Source organism: Lissotriton vulgaris, unplaced genomic scaffold (genome assembly GCF_964263255.1).
Source record: "Lissotriton vulgaris unplaced genomic scaffold, aLisVul1.2 SCAFFOLD_503, whole genome shotgun sequence".
Classification (NCBI taxonomy): domain Eukaryota; kingdom Metazoa; phylum Chordata; class Amphibia; order Caudata; family Salamandridae; genus Lissotriton; species Lissotriton vulgaris.
The window spans coordinates 1,014,569-1,034,489 of NW_028253338.1; the positions used below are offsets into that span (position 1 = coordinate 1,014,569).

The 19,921-nt window shown below is 45.6% G+C and overlaps 1 protein-coding gene across 1 annotated transcript in view; it reads right to left on the reverse strand.

The window, feature by feature from the left end:
• The window catches only part of LOC147661039 (uncharacterized), a gene marked incomplete at its 5' end in the record, with an annotated part of 156,361 nt that overhangs the window by 35,540 nt on the left and 100,900 nt on the right, over nt 1-19,921 (reverse strand). The window contains one exon of the mRNA XM_086951378.1: nt 18,227-18,337. Coding sequence (XP_086807504.1) covers nt 18,227-18,337 — 111 coding nt within the window. The remainder of the gene's footprint in view (nt 1-18,226; nt 18,338-19,921) is intronic.

The window sequence follows — 19,921 nt, forward strand, 5'->3', positions numbered from 1 at the left end:
AATCTGTGTCTTGACTCTTGATTAGAAGCTGAGATGGGCTATTGGCATATTCAAAAGCATCCTGACCGTCTCCCTCAGAGTCTTCCTGGTCCAACAACATAGCGGTAAAGAGGACACCCTTCTTGGGGATGTCATCTCAGGCGTGATTCTCGTCAAAGAAACCGTCACTCGCCTCTCCGTAGACAGTATCGTCGGTGGTTCAGTTGACGCCAGAGAAATCCTCGTCGACGATATTGGAATCACAGATGTCGTCGACGACGCCACCGTCGATGAGCCCGCCGACGCCACCGTCGACGAGCCCGCCGACGATGTAGATACTGTCGTCGTCGTCGATGCACTCGTCGACGACATCACCGTCGTCCCCACTGCCGTCGACGATGATGGTTTCCTCGTCGACGATGTCTTCGTCGACGATGTCGTCGGCACACTCTCCGTCGACACTGCCGTCGACGACCCCTTCTTCGACGACGACGAAGCTTTCGTCGACGACCCTCCCGCCGACGAGCCCGTCGACGGGACCAATTGGATTTTGGGCTTCATTTTCGTCGTCGACGGAGCCACCGTCAACGAAGTCTTCGTCGTAGAGGACTTGGAACTCCTCTATGAAGAATGTGAGGAGGGTTTTTTGAAGGCTGGGTCTGTCTTCTCACCCTTAGGAGGCGAAACCAGTTCTGCCTTATCCTTCCCACTGTGGTGGGGGAACTTCCTGAACCCCGGCCATCAGAATCTCTGGGGTCTTTTTTGAAGCCTTTGAGGGGCGCCCAACAGAGGAAGATGGGGAACCTCTACCCCTTTTCACTGACCTTTTTGAGGAAGCAAAAGAAGACGATTCCTCCTCATCACTGGAAACTCCATGTTTCATTTCCTTCTGCCTCTGCAGCCATGTAAGCAGTCTTCCAGCACGATCTCTCAAGGTCTTGGTGGAGAGAGTGCGGCAAATCTTGCAGTCCTCTGCCTTGTGATCTGGATAAAGGCAGTAAATGCAATCCTTGTGTTTGTCCTCCACAAACAGCCTTTTCTTTCCACATGTGGAACAGGGCTTGAAAAGGGCTTTCTTTTTCTCAACCTCAGACATCTTGAAGAAAAGAGAGTTTTCTGAAGTAACCTGAAGAAATTCCTGAAGAAATAACTGTAGAAATCTACTAGAAAGAGTTGAAAAAAGAGCAGAGCTCAATGGAGACTCCCTAGCACAACGTGCGGTAGAAAATCTGAGGCTCTGAGGTTCCTTCAGGAAGGTTCCAGGGGTGAGGCTCTTCTGATTGGCTGATGCCAAAAGTTTGGTCTCTTTTACAAAAAGAGGCAGACAGGCTACAAAAGGGAATGAGGCCTAGGCCTTTCCTTTCTCTTTTGCACCTACTACTATGGTATTTTGTATTACCGAGACTCCCATTCCGACGACGGGGAGTGATACAAAGCATGGGAATCTATGAAAGTTCCAATACTGGGGCAATCATCCTACCCCGCGTTGCCTTGAAAGTACGGGCTTGTGGGTACAGGCTGGTCTGCATCAACCAATCCTGGGTTAACTCGTATACTTTTAATACGTAAAGCTACAAAAGAGCAAAGCAAGGATTGGTTTGGACGGGTGAACCCAGCGCTCCAAAGGAGACATAGGGGGTCTGTGTTGTGCTCCTCTAGGCTCTCAAAGGGAGCAGCAGTGATTTGTAGTCTGAAGTGCGCATGTCAGGTTGGCCCCAGTCAGTGACCTGTCCAACCCGACATGGCCACAATGCACTGAAGTTCACCTGATGCTGGTGGCATTCAATGTGAATCATTCGGATCGGCCATCCTTGCCTTTACAGATCGTACTACTGACAACTAACCTATGGAACAAGCAGGGGTCCTGTAATTTCGGGATATGCACAGGACTTGTTTTTTCAACTTTATGCCCCTAATGACTCAAATTTGTGGTTTAACGCTCTAAGGGCCAGATGTAGGTAAATCCGATTTACCGACTCTTAAATACCGACTCATACCGATTTGGTATTTAAGAGTCTGTAAATTGGAAGGAGGCAGATGTAGGTAAAAAATTACTGAATCTGTAAGAGTCGGTATTTACCGATTCGGTAAATACCTAATCTGTATTTCCCATTGATTCCTATGGGCCTTGAAGCCCATAGGAATCAATGGGAAATTCAGATTCGGTATTTACCGAATCGGTAAATACCGAATCCTGCAAGGGTGCAGGGGGTGTCACTTTGACACCCTCTAGCACCCCAATTCCGGACTTGTGTGCCATGTGGCACACAGACATGCCCTAAGGGCATGTCTGTGTGTCACACTGCACAGGTGTGCATGCACAGATGTGCATGCACACCTGAATTCGGTATTTTACCACCCAATAGGATTGGGTGGTAAAATACCGATTCTTAAGGGCCTGTGGCACTCTTAGGAGTGCCACCTACATGTGGATTTTCCGAATCGGTAAATATACCGATTCGGTATTTTACCGATTCTGTAAATTTACCGATTCTGTAAATTTACAGAATCGGTAAAATATAGGCCCCCTACATCTGGAAACCCTAATACCGGTCGGTAACGGCCGAATTCGGCCGTTACCGACCGGTATTAGGCAGCAGCGGTGCGTCCATTGGGGCGTAGGGGCGTAGCCCTACCAGCCACATGGACCCGCATCGCGGCCGCCGCCGCAATCCTTTCAATAAATTACTCTGTACTAGTACAGAGTAATTTATTGTAAGGATTGCGAGTCAGCCGCCGGGACACACCCGGAGATTTCGGAATGCGCAAGGGGGGTGGTGGCCTGCTGCAGCTTGAGTGACAGTACACTCAGGCTGCAGTAGACAGACCGTAGTGCGCAAGTGCGAGTTAGTTTCCAACTTTCGCAAGCATGCGCACTACAGTACCCCAGTGGGACCCTGCGGGGACTTCTCTGCCTGCTGTAGCCCGGGTTTGGAAGGGGCGACAGGGCGAGCAGCAAATGTGCCCTCCCAGCGCCAGGATTGGCTACAGCTGGCTCACGTCACACCACACCCAGATGCGACGCCTCCATTTCTCCTCGTGGGTCTGCTTGCAGCTTTCTTCACTTTCAGACTGGCATCCATCAATCCCCAGCGAGGAGGCGGCAGGAGAGAGAAGCGGTTCACGGAGGTTAGTCAGAAAGAGGCATGGGTGGAGGGAAAGCTGCCACACACACCCCACTGGCACTGGCAGCCCTCGAGCACGCCGGCCTCCACCACAAGTTGGTAAGCCACCGGTGCCACGCAGTGACAGAGGGGCCGGGCCAAACCAAATGTATGCAATGTTTTTATTAGAAAGTGCTAATCCATCTGGTTGATGGCCTTTTTTGCATCCGGTGACGCTAGTATTGCAGGAATGTTCTTTATCTCCACCTTACACTGCAGAGAGCACTCACATCCTTTACATACTAGTAGTTTCGAAGCAAAAAGCACGCTCTCACCCACACAAATAGGTGTGTGAGTGGAGGGATGAGTGACCAGGTGTCTGCATGGTAGGAGGATGAGTGCACAGAGGGATGAGTGTTCCAAATATGAAAGAATCCCAGCACGTTCAGTCATAAGCCAGACCATTTGCTTTCTCATTGCTTGTTTTTAATGGTTACTGCTGGATCCGGTGCAGATGACTGGTGTCGCAGTGAAGTTGTTAGAACTGTGAGCTCTCGTGAAAGCATTTAATTGAAATGAAGCCTGTATCGCAAATTAGATGTTGCTGAATAACCCAGGGCCATGTCTATGCAAAGCACCCTTAACTTACCCTACACCACACAGACTTTCTTATTTATAATGGGCAACTGCGAGTAGCTACAGGTGAGATGAGAGAGAACATGGCGGTGTGGTAGAGGTGATAGTGAGACAGAAAACTGATAAAAGATATCGGGCACAAAAGTAAGGGCTGCATGAGGTGAGCGGAGTTGGGAGGAGGAGGCTGTAGATAAGAGACTAGGCCACTGGCACTGGCAGCCCTCGAGCACGCCGGCCTCCACCACAAGTTGGTAAGCCACCGGTGCCACGCAGTGACAGAGGGGCCGGGCCAAACTAAAATGTATGCAATGTTTTGATTAGAAAGTGCTAATCCATCTGGTTGATGGCCTTTTTTGCATCCGGTGACGCTAGTATCGCAGGAATGTTCTTTATCTCCACATTTTCGACTGGGTGGATAATTCTCTGAATATTGGTGTGTGATTGACTCTTTCTTGTGAATATTGACTGGTCCTGGTGTATTAATAGGAAAGCTATGCATACAGTCAAGGGGCAAGCGGTTTGACATAAATCATAAAATCAAGCTAAGCAATGAGCCTAAAAGAGGAGCATTGTGTGTTATAATTCCCCAGTTTCAAAATGAAAGAGAGAGGGGCTTCTCCAATCGTGGGTGTCACTTTCTTGTCTTCAGCAATTGAGTTAAATAAATAAATAAGATGGTCATTTGTGGTGCCAATGTTGTGACATATGTTTTGTACTTGTTTATGTTTGTTTTTATTGGGGATTATGCTTGTTTTAGGTTTTAGACCTGGCATACGGCAGCGGAGGGTGGAAGCACGGGCTGGGGTTGAGAGCGGAGGACGGGCGGGGCAGGGTGTGTGAGTGTGAGCTGGAGACGTAATTCCTATTCTAACCTGAAACTTTCTTTGCCTCCCCATGTTACCCATGCAACAAAATATGTACATCTATGCCGGAGGGCCATTTATATTTCCATTCTGCGGGAGATGCATGTTGCTATGGGGGAAACTCTGTAAACTTCGCCATCGGCAGAGCGGCCAGCTGTTTAGCACTGCATAATCTGCCTTCACCTGTGAAGTGCTGATCTGGATCAAACCCAGCATCCCATTCTATTTAACTCGTCACTCCACAGATCTGGAGGGGCGATTCATCTTCCTCCTAGGCCACTTGGGCGGAGTGGAAGGCTCTTAGGCAGCATTTGTGCCCCAAATGTAGGACCGGGGGATTTTTACGATTCCTTATCAACTAAACTAGCCTGCTTTTCCTGACTTCCAACCCCCACCCCACACCACTAGAATGGACAGAGCCCTCACAACCTGGCAAAAGCACTGGGCTTTATCAGGCATATACACCATCGAAATGCAGCAGTAGTTGAATATTCTTTTGACCCCCCCACCCCCCATTCATAATGCACAATTACAGCTAGATAAAATATACTGCAGTGATTCCCTACTTTCCCAGATTCCTGGCACGGAGTACGTGGAAGAGACATATTCTGACCACAATCCTATAACTATGCAGGTCAGAGACTATTGATTACCACTTGGAAATTACAACCTGCTGCATTGGAAAATTCAACATACAGTGATTACTACTTTGGGGAAAACAAGGGAACAGAGGCGATACCCACCAATGAATGCAATGCTTTCAAAGTAGTCATACGCGGAACATGCCTTCACATCACATATGGTATCAGATCAACTCTAGGGACTAAGCTAATGGCAACAGAGGCTTACTTACAGCTCTTAGACAAAATGGCCACTAAGAAAGCGAGAGAAAGTGCTTGCAAGTGGCCTTGTGGCATGCCAAGCTTTCCCATCAACCTGGATGCCATGACTACAAAGCGTAGTTGATCACCCGCCCTGTGGAAGGGGACAAGCCGGTAGGTTACCCCCTACTAATCGGCTCAGAGCTAAGGGGAACCCCAATCATATCAATTAGAGGGGCAGATGGTCACTCCATCCTCACTCACCTAGATAACCCAGCTCAGGGCTTACCATGTGCACAGGTACTTCTGGATGAGTTTGGGAGGTTTTAAGGGCTTCACGTCAATTGAACGAAGTTCTACGCATTCATGTTCCAACCTGACATTGGGAGGTTCCAGTAGGAGTTGGGCAGCTTCGTTAGAAGTGTTCCTCCTTCAAATACTTCAACATCAGGAGGTTCCCACAGGATCTCAAAGTTGGGCAACTCCGTGGGCAGCCCTCCTACTTTAAGTACTTGGGCATCGAGGTCCTTCATGACCCACAGAACGTCATTGAGGCGAATATCAGTAAAGCAGTGGGGTCGCTATGGGCAGCATGGAATTTAGGATGAGATTACTATTGGGGGTGAGTGAGAAAGATTCATGATGATCCTCCCCAGACTGCTCTACTATCTCAATTTCCACTGAAAAAGTCCCACCCAACATTTGTGAGAGCTTAACTCCTTTCGTGTTTACTGATCTGGTACAGTAATGTTGTTGATCCTTCAGCTATCCACACTCAGGGGATCTGGGGCTCCGAACTTAGTACCGCATGGCCACCAAATTACAATGGGTGGCTCATAGCTGGCTGCTGAACTGTTGGAGGAGTCCAAAAGGGCATGCCTGAGCAAGCACTTTAAGGATTTACTCTGGCTTCTCTGCACACAAACCTATAGTACGCAGAATGACCTTCCAGTCCTTATAGCAGCTATGCAGTAGAGCTTGGGCGATAGCTGTTCAGGTCGCAATCCCCACCAGAAATACTTTCCAAAGATACCCCTGCAAGCACTACTACGATGCCCAGCATACAGGGTCGCAAATTGGAGAAACTGTGGCCTAGTGGCCACAGGGGACCTATACGATAGTGAACACCTAATGTCCTATGAGGAAATAATGAACACTTATGGACCCAGAACCCTAGCCTCTTTTTAGTTATTGGCACGTTCATGGGAACCATTCATGATCTATGAAGTCCGAAGGCACTCGCCGATTCCCCCCAACTGTGCACCATTCATTATGGTATTCGCATTGGGATCTTGGCAGAAAGCTGTACCCTCCTGTGTCGAGCACTGCATGGTGACCTCCAGTGAGGGTTACATAGAGAGGATGTAGGTCAGGATATCACTGACAAGGAATTGGTCTGCATTAGAATACTCCGCTCAATTCTCCAGGAACCCAAGACTCCACCTGCATCAATTTAACTTCTTAAACAGAGCCTATCTCTCCCCACAGATATTAGGACTAATTAACCACCAGTCTATTCCAGCATTGCCAATGATTATCAAAATACGTTAAGTAGAACCGCAGATAATGGATCGTAACTTTTAAAGACAAAAAGTGACTATAAAACGTCAAGCACTATGGAAAAACAGTTTGCTGTGGACAGAGGTCAGATATACCAAATTGGCTGTGCTGGACAAAATATTTACCGACAGATTTAGCCTCTAAAGCTGCTTCTGGTTAGTCTTGCAGCCTTTAGCTCCTCATAGCAGGCTTCTGGAGAAAAGGTCTCTCTCCAGCCAGGTGCCCTGCAGGGGCTAGTTCTCTTTAGTTAGCTGGGCCCTCATGGAGTCAGCAGTCCTAATTTTGGTGTCCCTGAAGCAGATAAACAGAAGGCCAACCACCTGATCCTTGGAGCGCAGTTCCAGTCCCTGGGTGCCACCAGGGCATCCTGAGTCGCTGTGTGAGGCTTCTTCCTGCAGGAGTCAGAATTCTTCTTCTAGCAGGGTTGCCTTCTTCAGATGGAGTCTCAGGTTTGTTCTGAGGTGGTGGTGTGCCAGTTTTATCCTGTTTCTAACTATTTTTGGCATATCCAAATCAAAAGGTGGTAGTACTAGAGGTGCCCTTTCTTTTGCCAACTGTTCATGTCCACTCCCAGATGGCTAATCACTGCTACTTGGGCAATAGATAACACCCATTGGCCTTTCCTGGGCACAGAGGCAAGCCTCTGAGCCAGTCATCAACTCTCCTATCCAAGGATATATATTCCAGCTGTTAAGGTGAGATGAATGACATGACGTAACTGGTTTTAAGCCTGTTCTGGCTCAGAGGGCCTAAAGTACATTTTAATCAAGTTACTTTTCTGTTTAAGTTATCAAAAACACCCATAAACCAGATTTTAAAAACCAATGTCAGGAACGTTGCAGCCACGATCATTGTAACAAGGTTCAAAGCGAAAATAGTATGAGAGGGGCCCTATTGACCAAAGGGAGAGGGTTCCATATTAGATTTTCATATCTGCAAATGTTCCCTTAAGCAACCGGTTATTCACGTCACACTTACCACACACTTCACTTGCCATGACTTGATCACATATACATACCTATGACCCCACCTACAGGAGTATATAATGCCACAAGATCATAAATCCTATCTAAAAAATATATTTCATAAAAACAGACTTATTATTAAAATCCAGTCCCAATATCACTATTAAAAATACATGGAAACAATTAATGACTAATATAAAAGTTCATACAGCACAATCCAAATATGGTTTCCGCCTTAAAGAAAGGGGAGGGAGAGAGAGAAAACACACAAGACAATACACTTCATTCACAAAAATAAGCTAATGAATTGATAACTGTTAGTACAGCCACATGATTCATATCTTTCGTCTATTGTGTAGTAGTTCTTTGCCATTCACAATCTCCGTCCCAAACATGAGGGCACAAACCCTGTAAAATTAATAACATGTAAATTAAAATATGGTCTGGAACATTTAACCTTCCCGGCCCGGCACTTGCTGGCCTCGGCGCACAACCGTGTTGTTAGGGTGAGCATCGGGGCTGGGTCTGTGCAGCGAGGCCAGCAAGTGCCAAAGCCAGGAAAGTCAAGTGCTGCAGCCAGCATTTACTTTACATGTTATTGAGGAAGCGGGGTAGTGATTAGGGCCAGCTACTCGGTTCTGACAAGTGACAGCTCTAAGAGGAGGGTTAGGGGCCTGCCCTACAACGACATAATCTGCTAAAAAGAGAGTCCGCATTACCATGATGTTAGCAACACGTTAGGTTCCCAGCAAGCATGCTCATTCCCAGCCAGGCCCAGGAGAGCGCACAGCAGCAGCAGCCTTTAGACACGGCCACTTCTGGGAGCTTCTATCTGCAATTTAGGATAATGTCCTTTTATCCCTTCGGCTGCCATGTCATTGTCTTTTATGTGAGTTTAACCATGTTAAATGTTTGGTTAGCTGCGCATGTGCAAGTGGTTACACATGGGTCATGATTATTAATGGTAGTGATCTGTAAAACACAAGAGGGCTTCAATTGTTTCATGTGTTCTGCGAATGGCTCTCCCAGTCTTACTTTTACGTTTACATTCTGGTATTTGTAAATCTGGTTTTGTTTTTCTGTGCTAGCCCTGTGTATGTGATGTAAAGCCATTTTTATCCATAACAAAGCATAGTATCTGGTGGCAGATTCTGGCACCAGAATGCAAATCAAACGTTTGTCTCTATGGCCTGCTCTCTCACTCTAGGGTTGGATAGCTTGAGGTTGGGCCCTCTTCTCCTGATTGCAAGGCACACTCAAATGTTTCAGTGCAACACAAAATCTGCAGGCATATATACGGCTGTCTGCAACCACAATCTCTATATAATGCATAGACACACAGTCCACGTGCAAATGGCAGGTTAGCTGGTTTTTAAGAGTGGACTTTTACTACATCATGATGGGGTGCTATTGAAAAAAACATGTCTCTTCAGCTTGTTCCTAAATTACTGGAGCAGGGTAGGGGAAGTCGTAATGGATATGGAAATATCACTCCTGATCCTGGATGCAGAAGGCCTGAATTCCATCAAGGCATGGCAACCTAAAGTTTTTATGAAAAAACGTATATTTTTATTTTGTTACAAATATGGTTATAATACCTTCATCGCATCCCAATTAATTTCAGGGAGACAACTGGAAGTGCTCCTGAGGTCGGGCTTGCATCCCTCACCTGTAAAAAACTGGTGGGGAGCCATGGCCAACTGCCAATTAGGTCAAGGGAGCCACAGGTCAAAAAAGTTTGGGAACCACTGTACTAAGGCAATAGTGGACTGCCTGCTCTGAGCAGGCAGCCTTATGCGCAAAAAGGGACAGCTTGTGAGCTGGACGGGCAGGGAGCAGAGATGGCAGTGTTAAGAGGATGCAGGTAGTCGAGGTGTTAGTGTGGGGGCACAAGGAGAATAGAATATGTGCAAAGGGGGCGGTTTGTGAGCTGGAGGGGCAGGTAAAAGTGTGCATTAATCGTTCAAAAGTTGTAGGCAGTGGAGGGGCTTGGTGTGAGAGCACAGGGAGGAAAGTGGATGAGCAGAGGCGAGTGAGTGTACATGTATATGTATAGGGGGGTAGAAGCAGAGATTTTGAAGTACAATTAAAGGGAAGTTCAATCTTAAAAAAAGATCAAATTTCACAGATCACAATCCATAAGCCTGACACACATGCAGGGTTTCCCAATGTATACTCCATATTGGATAATGTGAACTGAGCTCCACCAATAAATGTGTGTACTTGGCTCCCAAGTCCACTTGTAACTGAGGTTGCCTACCAGAACATCATTGGTTCAATGCTCATTTCATTTCAGAACTTTGTGCTCAATATTGTTATTAGGGATTAATCTAGAAAATATGGTTCAAATTAATTGACTACTTCTAAAATGAGAGATATAGTGTTTGCCTATGTTTCTAAGGTGCGATTAGATGATGGGTAATTAAATTATGGGCTATGTTCCGTATATTAACATCATGAATTCTGTCTGAGAAACCTACTGGAACGATATGGCATGGGAATGTCTGCAATGACTTTGTTCGCTCTTAAGGTAGCCTAGTCATTTGAATATTTCTTTATGTGCTATAATGTACCTCTTTAGGTGCTGACATGTGAGACACAGATACGCTTAAAAAAAGAGGCTAAACATGTGGCCTCCCCCGCCCCATTGGAGGCTCAAGAGAAGCTAGTGAGGAGGGGGAGAGGAAGAGGAAGGCAGAGGTTTTGGGCAAAACATCCCATGAATAACTAGAGACACCACAGTAGTAGATCTGTGGGGCAATTCAGGAGCTGTAATGGTACAACCCAGGGCACATTGGAGATACAGCAGAAGAGGGACTGTAGGTCCACCCAGAGGTGGCAGAGGCTGATTCCAAATGAGTGCCACATGCACCACAGTACTGGAACATGGAGTGTGTGGAAGTAGTTCTGGGAAGGAAATGGTGCTTGGATTTAAGGTAGTGAAGGTGAGGCATGGTGGCAATATGGAGTAGGGCGGGGGGTTTGGACAAAGGTCCTTCCCATCCTATGCCCCTACAGACGCAAACAGGAATGATGCTACAGGAAGACATCATTAACCTCTCCACCTGTTACCTGGATGGCCTGAAAGGAGAGATTAAGTGGAGTTGTTTTCCTTAATGAAGTCAATCAGTTTGACAGAGACCCCTCTCACATTCAGCTCATCCAGGAATTAGCCATTTAAAATTGCTCTATAGTCTGTAAAATGTTTGTAATCTGAGGGACAGCTCTGCAGCCTGTACTTAGACTCTGCATAAACAGAATAGTAGTGGAATCTGAAGAATAGTCCGGCAGAGCTAGACTATGTTTGTGGTCCCAGTAGTGAAATAGCAGCAGGCGGCAGCGCAGAAGGTTAATGTGCCTGCTGCAAAAAACATGTACCTGATGCAGATCACAAAATGCATATGATGTAAATAGGTCAGTGAGTCACTGCTTTTGTCACAGAGATCCCAACTGCTGTGCAACTTCTTCTACTCTTAGAGCTGAGATTTTTATGAAAGTCTTATAATCTGAATTCAGCACCTGAGCGTAATAGGGCGGAATATATGAAGCTCTATGGTTATACTGAATAAGCAGCTACCTATGTTATGCCATCTATTAATGTAATAACTGCACTTTCACAATTGCTTTATTAACCTTCCTGCTTTCTCAAATTTGCTTGAAAATGCACGATTTTTCTTCTTTTTTTTCAAAGTTTTCTTGGGGGGGGGGTTATCCACCCAAACCCCCCTTTTGGGGTTCGGGCTCGCTAGCTGCGCTCGCTCGCTAGGGTGCTGTATGCAAATCACTTTCCGCCCCACCACTTTCAAATGTCACCCACCGCCCCTGGTATTAGGGCTCCTACATCTGGCCCTAAGGCTCCAGAGACGGAACTGCTCCTGCAGATCAGACACTTTGAAAAATTTTATAAAGTCTGACCGTTGTGGCATTAACCCGTGGTCAGTATCTGGAGGGAGACTGCAAGAAGGCTGAATCTGATCTTCAATTCTGAAATAAAATCTAAGTCTATGCTGCTTAGTCACTTATTTTATTAACTGTTCAACTGATTAAAATCATTACAGTAAAAAAGCATAAAACTGGTAAATGAAAGATTGATCACATTAAAACTATGAAAGCTGCCGGTTAAAACGTTTTTTTTTGTTACGGTATTATATCTCCTTTCCTCTGCACCCGCTTGGGCTGCCAGCACCGGGTCTTTATCATGAGTCCTTGTACAGAGTTTCTTAGACAGCTGCTTAGGCCTTATAGGTTTTCTGCTTCAGTAGTCTGTAGATCGTTCTCCTTGGACCTTCCATTTAGAGCTGTTGAGGTGGTGTGGTCTCTGTAGGACGGGTGAGTAGGATCAGGGCTCTTCCCTCATTTGAGGGCAGGCTGCATTATCCCCATTGTTATACCTCGCTGATGGCCCTGATTTGTTTGTATTCGTAAGTTACCATTAAAGCCATTCTAATCAGATGAATGAATTTCCCCAGACTCGCCAAGGTCATCGTGGTTGTTTTAGAAAAGCACAAGGCTGATGCTTCACAACATATCTTGATTCCTTTGGCGATACAGACTGGGCAAAGAAGTTGAGGAAGTTCGTTCCTGAGGGCAGGGTAGCAGCATAAATGGTAAAGCCAGGATTCCATTGTGTATGGGCACAGTCTGCAGCTTGTGATTTCTCCCTTGCGAGCCCATGCGGGGTTGAATTCGGTGATTTCTAGAGTGCACAGTCTCATGGAGAGGATTTTGGTTGTGGCTTGTGGTGTCAGGGCCTCATTTAGGTAGGGTTGTGACTTTCCTATCATGTAGGAGCTGTTCAGCGGGACTACGTGGGGGCTATAGCGAAGGGATTTAAGATCCAAGATCCATATCAAATGAGGTTTTGCAGACTTGTCTGTTTATGACTTTTTTCCATGCATTTAGTGGGATTTCTGGCAGTGGTATGCTCTTTTCCTCGATCTTTAAAGTCTTGAGTGCTTTGCGGAGGCTGGTGTGCCATGCTGATCTTGGCCACTCAAAGATGACTCCCAGTTGGTGTCTTAAGGAATTTGGTGGGGCCCTTAAAATCCTTAAGTATAGTTTTATGATCTCCCCTTGGCGCGTCGGGTCCTGCCTTACCAGGCCTAGCTCCAATCTTTGTCTTGACTTCCTCGCTGACCTTGGGATAGAAAAGACTGATTTACATGCTTTGGCTTGGATAGCGATGAGAAGGGCGTCCAGCGACCCCGGAAAAGCCTAGTGGCCATAACTGATGGCTGACAGCAATTTTGCTTTTAAGGCAGTTAATATTGGTCTGGCAGTGGGGCTTATCAGGTGTAAGCTCAGTTGCTTTAACAGGAATATCACCTTATTGCCCGTGGGCGACTGCTGTTTCAGGTGGACATTTGCCTTGGCCCGTTCAGTAAGCCAAACCCATAGATAGTTCTACTCTGCTACTGAATTCATTTGCAGGTCTCCCATTAGCCACTGCACTTTCTTTTTCAGGTGGTAGCTCCCAAAAATGACGACCTTAGTTTTCCCTTGGTAGACTATAAGGTTGTTATCTTTGTTGAATTGATTCAACGCATTTAGGGCTCTCTGTAGGCCCACCTTTGTGTGGTCCATTATAGCTGTGTCATCTGCATATTGTAGCACAGACAGCCTCATGCTGCCTAATCTCGGTGCAACTAGGCTGGCACCTTTAGGGCGTCCCCCAAATCCGCCGTATACAGGTTAAAGAGGATGGGCGCCAACACGCATCCTTGTTTCAGCCCGTCTTTAGTTGTTATTTTGGGGGACACTGTGCCGGCGCTGGTTTCGACCCGCACCCAGGTGCCTTCGTAAAGTGATCTAATTGCCTTCAGTAGGTTTGGCGGAACGCCCCAGTTTTCTAATTTCCGCCATAGCCTATTTTGTACCACTTTATCGAAGAATGTGCTGTAGTCAATGAAGCAGAAAAGAGTGGAGGGTTTTTCTTTTTTATTGCTTCAGTTGCTAGGTGCGCTAACGCCAGAATATTGTCCATTGTCGATGATTGTGGTCTGAAGCCTGTCTGATGTCAGGGGATGATGCTTTTTCCTTCTGCCCATGTCTCCAGGTCCTTCAGTATGAGGCGGGCGTAGGCCTTGGCTTCTATGTCGAGCAGAGCGATGAGCATATAGTTTGATGGCTTTAGACGATCCCCATTTTTAAAAATTGGGACTAGTATGGAGCCCCTCCTTGAATCGGGGGTTATTGCTGCCATTAAGGAGTGGTTGTAGAGAGGAGTGAGGATGGATGCCCAAAAATAGGGGGCCTTTTTAAAAACCGGGGCGGGTATCCCGTTTGGCCCAGGGGCCCCATCATTCCTCAAATTTGTAAGTATCTTAATGACCATTTGGGGGTTTATCTGAGCTGACGGTGGCAATGCATCTCTGCCTCGTCTCGCTGACCCTCAGGTGGATTTCGGGGGCTAGAAGTTGTTTCTTCGGTCTTAAACCTTGATAGGTGGAGAGAGTCCACCCCGCAGTTAGGATCTTCTGTTTTGCTTGTGTTTACTTGAGCGATTGAGTATAGTTGCTTTACGTAGACCAGTCAGTCTTGCTCTGCCACACTGTTTTCTCTATGAGCTTCTCTGCTACTTAGCCGGTTTTTGTGTCTCCATAATCCTGCTGAATTCTTCTGTTTAAGCAGGGAGAAAACTTTGATCCATTCCCTCTCTATGTGAGCTTTTTTGTGTTCTCACCATTTCTTTTTTAGGGCTGCCCTCAATGATGCAATCGGTGTCCCATCTGTTTGTCTGACTCCTCTTTTCTTTATTACAAGTGCCTTACGCAAGAAGTGTTTGGTATCGCGTATGTCCTTGGCTGGGCGGATGCTTCCAGCTGTTGATATTTTTTTGGGCCTTGAGCGTTGTGTCTGGGGATGGAGTCTCACTCTGCAACCCTGGGCAATAGCTTGCTTAATCTCCACAACGGCCCCAACAACACTGGGATGCCTGGCTTCACCTTGGGGGTGCCCAGGAGTGGATGCCTCACAGAGAAAGCCAGGATGGGTTCCACAGCGGTATTCGTACAAGCGCCTTGAGACCCTTGCGGGTGAGTAGTGCGCTATACAAGTATCAATTCACAATTCATTCACAATCCAAGCTCGTTTGTATCTCCTCAACTATGGTCTCCCAGATTTTTATTGGTGAAGATGGCATTACTGGGATCTCATCCTGTTTGAGGTCCAGCCAATTTTGAAGCTTCGCGCCTGTCTTGTCTGACCATCTAATTCTCCTTGAGAGGCTGTCATTTTCATCCCCCCTGGACTCTCCGATGGCTTGAAACGTAAAGGCAGATGGAACTTCCAGCGTGAACACTGCTATTAGTGGCCTGTGATCGCTTTCCGACCTGTTCTCGACTATAAAGTCTTCCAGACTGCTTCGCTGACCATTATATAGTCGATTCTCGAGATGTCCTGGAAGGTCGGCTGTAGTTGCCCATCATTCGAGTGCATTGCTTTCCCAGCATAAGTTGAAGATAGCTTATGGTTGTCCAGTAAGTCGTGAGAGGGTGCAGACCTTCCCGACCTTCGATATGAAGGGTACGTGATTGACGAGGTCCTTCAGGTTAAAGTCCCCAGCTAGGATTACTTGATGAGTTTTGTATTTTTTTAGGAGATTATCTATTTCCAATGTCAATGCCTCCAACTGATCTTTCATGATGGTTTGTGGTGGATTGACGTAGCAGTTTATTATTAGGAGGCACATGGGCTGTAGTGTGTGTTTCAGGCCTTCGATTTGTAGGGCTTGCAGCCCAGGTGAATTTAGGTTTATTCTTGTTACTGCGTGGGGGCTTGAGTGTTTTATGTAAACTGATAGACCGCCAGACAGGCAACCAAAAAGGTTCTTTTTTTATTACTGGAACATGATGTTCGTAGAACCCTGCCAGTGGTGTGCTAGATAATGCCCATGTCTCTTCAAGGCAGAGTATGTCTCCTGTCTCCGGGAATCGCCTCAGGTTATTGTTCTCGCCGATCTTGCTGCTCCCGGCGATGTTCCATGAAATTAATGTTAGGTTTTTCTTAGGAAAAGGTCCTCCCTTGGCCTCACACCTGCCGGGCCTGGTCTTGCTGCTGTTAGGAATGCTTCTGTGCACTTCCCCAGGTTCCGGATTGATCCAAGAGGGAGGGGATGGCACTAATGGTTTGGCATGCGATCTTGATTCCTATATACCAGTTCACATCTGGCCTTCCCTTCGCCTTCATCTTTGCTTTACCACTACCTTCGGGTTCCCTCTGCACCACTTCGCTTCAGTTGCTACAGCTATGAACCGGATCCTGGAACCCGCTGCTACTGTCTACACCTCTCCTCTGTGTCTGCTACTGGAGTGTTTAGTGTGGGTGATGTCTTAGCCTACAGTGGTGAGTACTGTCAGCTAGTTGGCATAATACCTATAATATGCTTACTATTTATGTATGCACATCATAATAATACTATACTGTGTGTGCCATGCTTAGGGCGGCAGCCCGGAGGACTTCGCCGGGCAATTCCAGTGTTTCTTCCTTCCCTGATCCTTATTCCGTTTCCTTCAGAGTCTTATTCCTAGTGCTTACTCTCTTAGGTGTTTGTAGTCAGACTCCTAAGCAGGCACAGAGTCAGCATGGGCATGCATACCATAGATTCCTGATATTGTATCAGCATGGCCTTGAATTCCAGCTGACACTAATCATGTTCCTCCACGTCCCTTGGATCTAGTGAAAACTCAAGAAAGGTGGAAAGGGAAAGTGAGGTAGTAGATAGTCAGTCATCTGCTGTTCTGATGCCTCACTTGTGTCTCTATACATACAGGGAAGGAGAGCAGTGCCTTTGGTGACACAACAGCAATGAAAAATGAATTTTCAATGTTGCTGACTCCATAGCAGTTAATAACTGGACTCAGAAGACAGTATTCACGCCAATGGCTCACAGTGAAAATTATACATAAAAATATAAAACTTTCTCATCCATAAATGCGTCATCAAAATGTGTTTGCAGCATCACTACTCCACTGATTAGGAATGGTTTGTAATCTGTAATCTGTAATTGTAATCTGTATTTCTGGAATTGTTATGCCAAGTATGCCTCCGAGCTGAGAGTGAAAGAAACAGTACGTCTCGGATAAAACGGGGACCTTTTAACCCCAAGGGCCCAGCTCTAGGCAGTGTGATCTTGAACTATTCGATGCCACAGATTTTAAGGGGAGGTGCTGCTCATGAATATGATCAGGAGGACTTGCACCACTATATATGCATAATATTGAAAAACTGTGATCTCTTTCAAGGGTACAATGGATGTATGTAGGCACTGAAACACACAGACAGAACTAGAGGGGGATCTGGTGATCTTCTGAATTGGTGTTATCTCCATCAGGGTACCAGTTTTGTAGCAGTCGCCAGCAGGGTATAACAAATAGGTTATTGCCCTTTTTATTCAGTTTAAGTCTCCCTTTCTGACTCCTCTTGTTAAAGTGGTCTGGACATCAATGCTTAAGAAAATAATGTAATACTACAGCCTTTTCACACGTTAGTAAACTGGCAGAGATTTATTGTGTCTCGTATTCACAGACTAAATTAAGTGTGTCTATTTAATCCACCGGGCCTAATTTTGTCTGAACTAGAAGACTGCAAGATTTCTTCAGCTATCTTTCCTAAGTGATCTGCCCTCAAAGCATAGCTAGAAAGTGGCCTGTCTCTGTTAACGGTAAGGCACACTTTTATATGGGGGAGCCTGCTGCAGACTGAGTCGGTGCACCTTATTACAGTACATGCCCTAACCCAAGCTCAGCTGTGAACTTGTGCCAGCATAAGAGTAGTGTATTAGTGAAAGACAGACCAGCTGTTTGAATCTGCCAGTCTGCCTTTCATTGTAGAGGAAAACACTTGGCCTCATTTGAAAGGAGATCCTTTTACAGGTGGGGGCACTGAGTGACTGCACCCTACTGCAGGGGGCTGCTTAAAGAGTCCACAGGACCCTCCTTCCTTCCTTTCAAGGGGGAACGCTGACTGTGCAACATCTCCACGTGGCTCCCTGAGAGCTTGTTTACTTCTGCTCTTACTTCTGTAATCCAGTGATAAAGTGTCAGAAACCTCCACGGAAATGGAACTTCATTGTCTCGCCTTGCCATCCCGCACCATCGAAAACTCATGCCGTTAAAGAACGCTGCCTAACAATGCATTACCAATACATACTCTGGTCAGAACAACAGCCTAAGGATCATGGAAATCCACCCCACAGTTTTAATGGAAAACAAAGGCCCACAAAAGCACAAACACTCGTATAGATGATATGCTAGGTACAGCATCATTTGATTCCAATAGAGTTTGGGCTTTTTACGCACCTGCTGGACTATTATAATGTTCTCGTCTTTGAATTTCTTGAATATTAATGGGATAGGTCTCTCCCTCTTCATTAATACCAATGGAAGCAACTTGTGTGATAACTTCATGCCCTGTAATGAAAATACATTTCAACGAGTACAGATATCAACCCCAAAAAACTGGAACCCAATGTCAAACCAGCAAAACAGTTCTGAAACACAGATATGGTTTATGTGCTACAAATGCTGTAATTAGGATTGAAAGGCTATGACAATTGAAAGGTTTAACTGTAAAGTTTTAGTTTGACGTGTTTTGCAGCATTCAGCAAGGATGACTCATTTGCTTAAATTTTCGCAATTCTCTTGCTCATGAAGCTCTTTCATTAACAGAAGCTTCTTTACCGCTTCCATGCTATTGACTTGAAGCAATGTCCTACTGATCTGGACGGTGGTCTTTTCCCCACCGAGTGACACTTTAGGTTGCAGTATCTGTGTAATATGCTACATCAACAGATTAAAAACCATATAGATGTATTTACCTACTAAGAATTGTGGTCGCTTGTAATCAAATACTTGTACATATTTATTGATGTTCATTAATTGAGCATGTAATTATTTATTTATTTATTCGGTTATAGTAAACAATAACCATAAAAGCACAATAAAATACAGGTTATATATAATTTTTTAACCAGCAAGGTACATATTTACCTATCACATAATCATGGATTTCCGACAACTAAAAACAAAAACATTTTTAAGAAACAAAATAACAGATGCAATTACAAATTCATTTTCTAAAAATTGCAATGCTAAAAATGCTGGTCGACAGCATTTAAGACCAAACCGCTTTAAAACAGGTACAATCCATCTCTTTCTTAATGCAACGTAATACTTACAGAAAAACATGATTTGAATAGTTGATTGTGGTGATATGTCATCGCACGGACACTTACACAAATCTCTAGATCAGTCGTTGACTACAGGAAAACTTAGGGATCTAAATAAAATGTTCAATCTGAAACGAGTCAACAAAAAATTATCAAAGTCTTGATCTGTTAAAAATATGTATGGCTGGATTGTTGGAGTCAGCAGAGGTAAGTGGTGGGCTTATGCCGTCGGCTTTCTCATTTCATTGGTTGCTCTAGTTTCGCCCAGAAGACCCATACAGCTGGCTTTAAGTTCTTTCCTAGATACACTGCACATCGAAGACGGCTCTGTGAAATATTCTGGGTATCCTATTTTTGTAAGGAACATTTTCACATACTCCAACCATCTAATATATCTGACACCATCAGACTTCAAGGCATCTGCCAATATATAGCGATTAAAACCTGTTTCATCTGACAATCAAATTCTGTGCCAAAGAAGGACAGGCTGGGTCTTAATAGTGTCTTCCAAATATGGGATGACTAGTTCCAGGTGGCAAATATAATTTAAGGTGCTTTGTGGTAAGGCCAGAAGGAACTTAGGGAAAGTATTTTCCGCGATCTGCAGTGAATTTATGTCTGCATAGCCCCATATGCCAGCTCCATAAGTAGCTATGGACACACATTTTGCCTTGTAAATATATAGAAGTTCTGCCGGGCGACGCTTTCCGAATTTACGACTAAAATGTGATAGGGACATTAACGCCTTGACAAACAGCAGGCGTCTAGTTTTGACCGCTTCAGACCATAGTCCTGTCATGTCAAATAGTATCCCTAGTTTTAACCC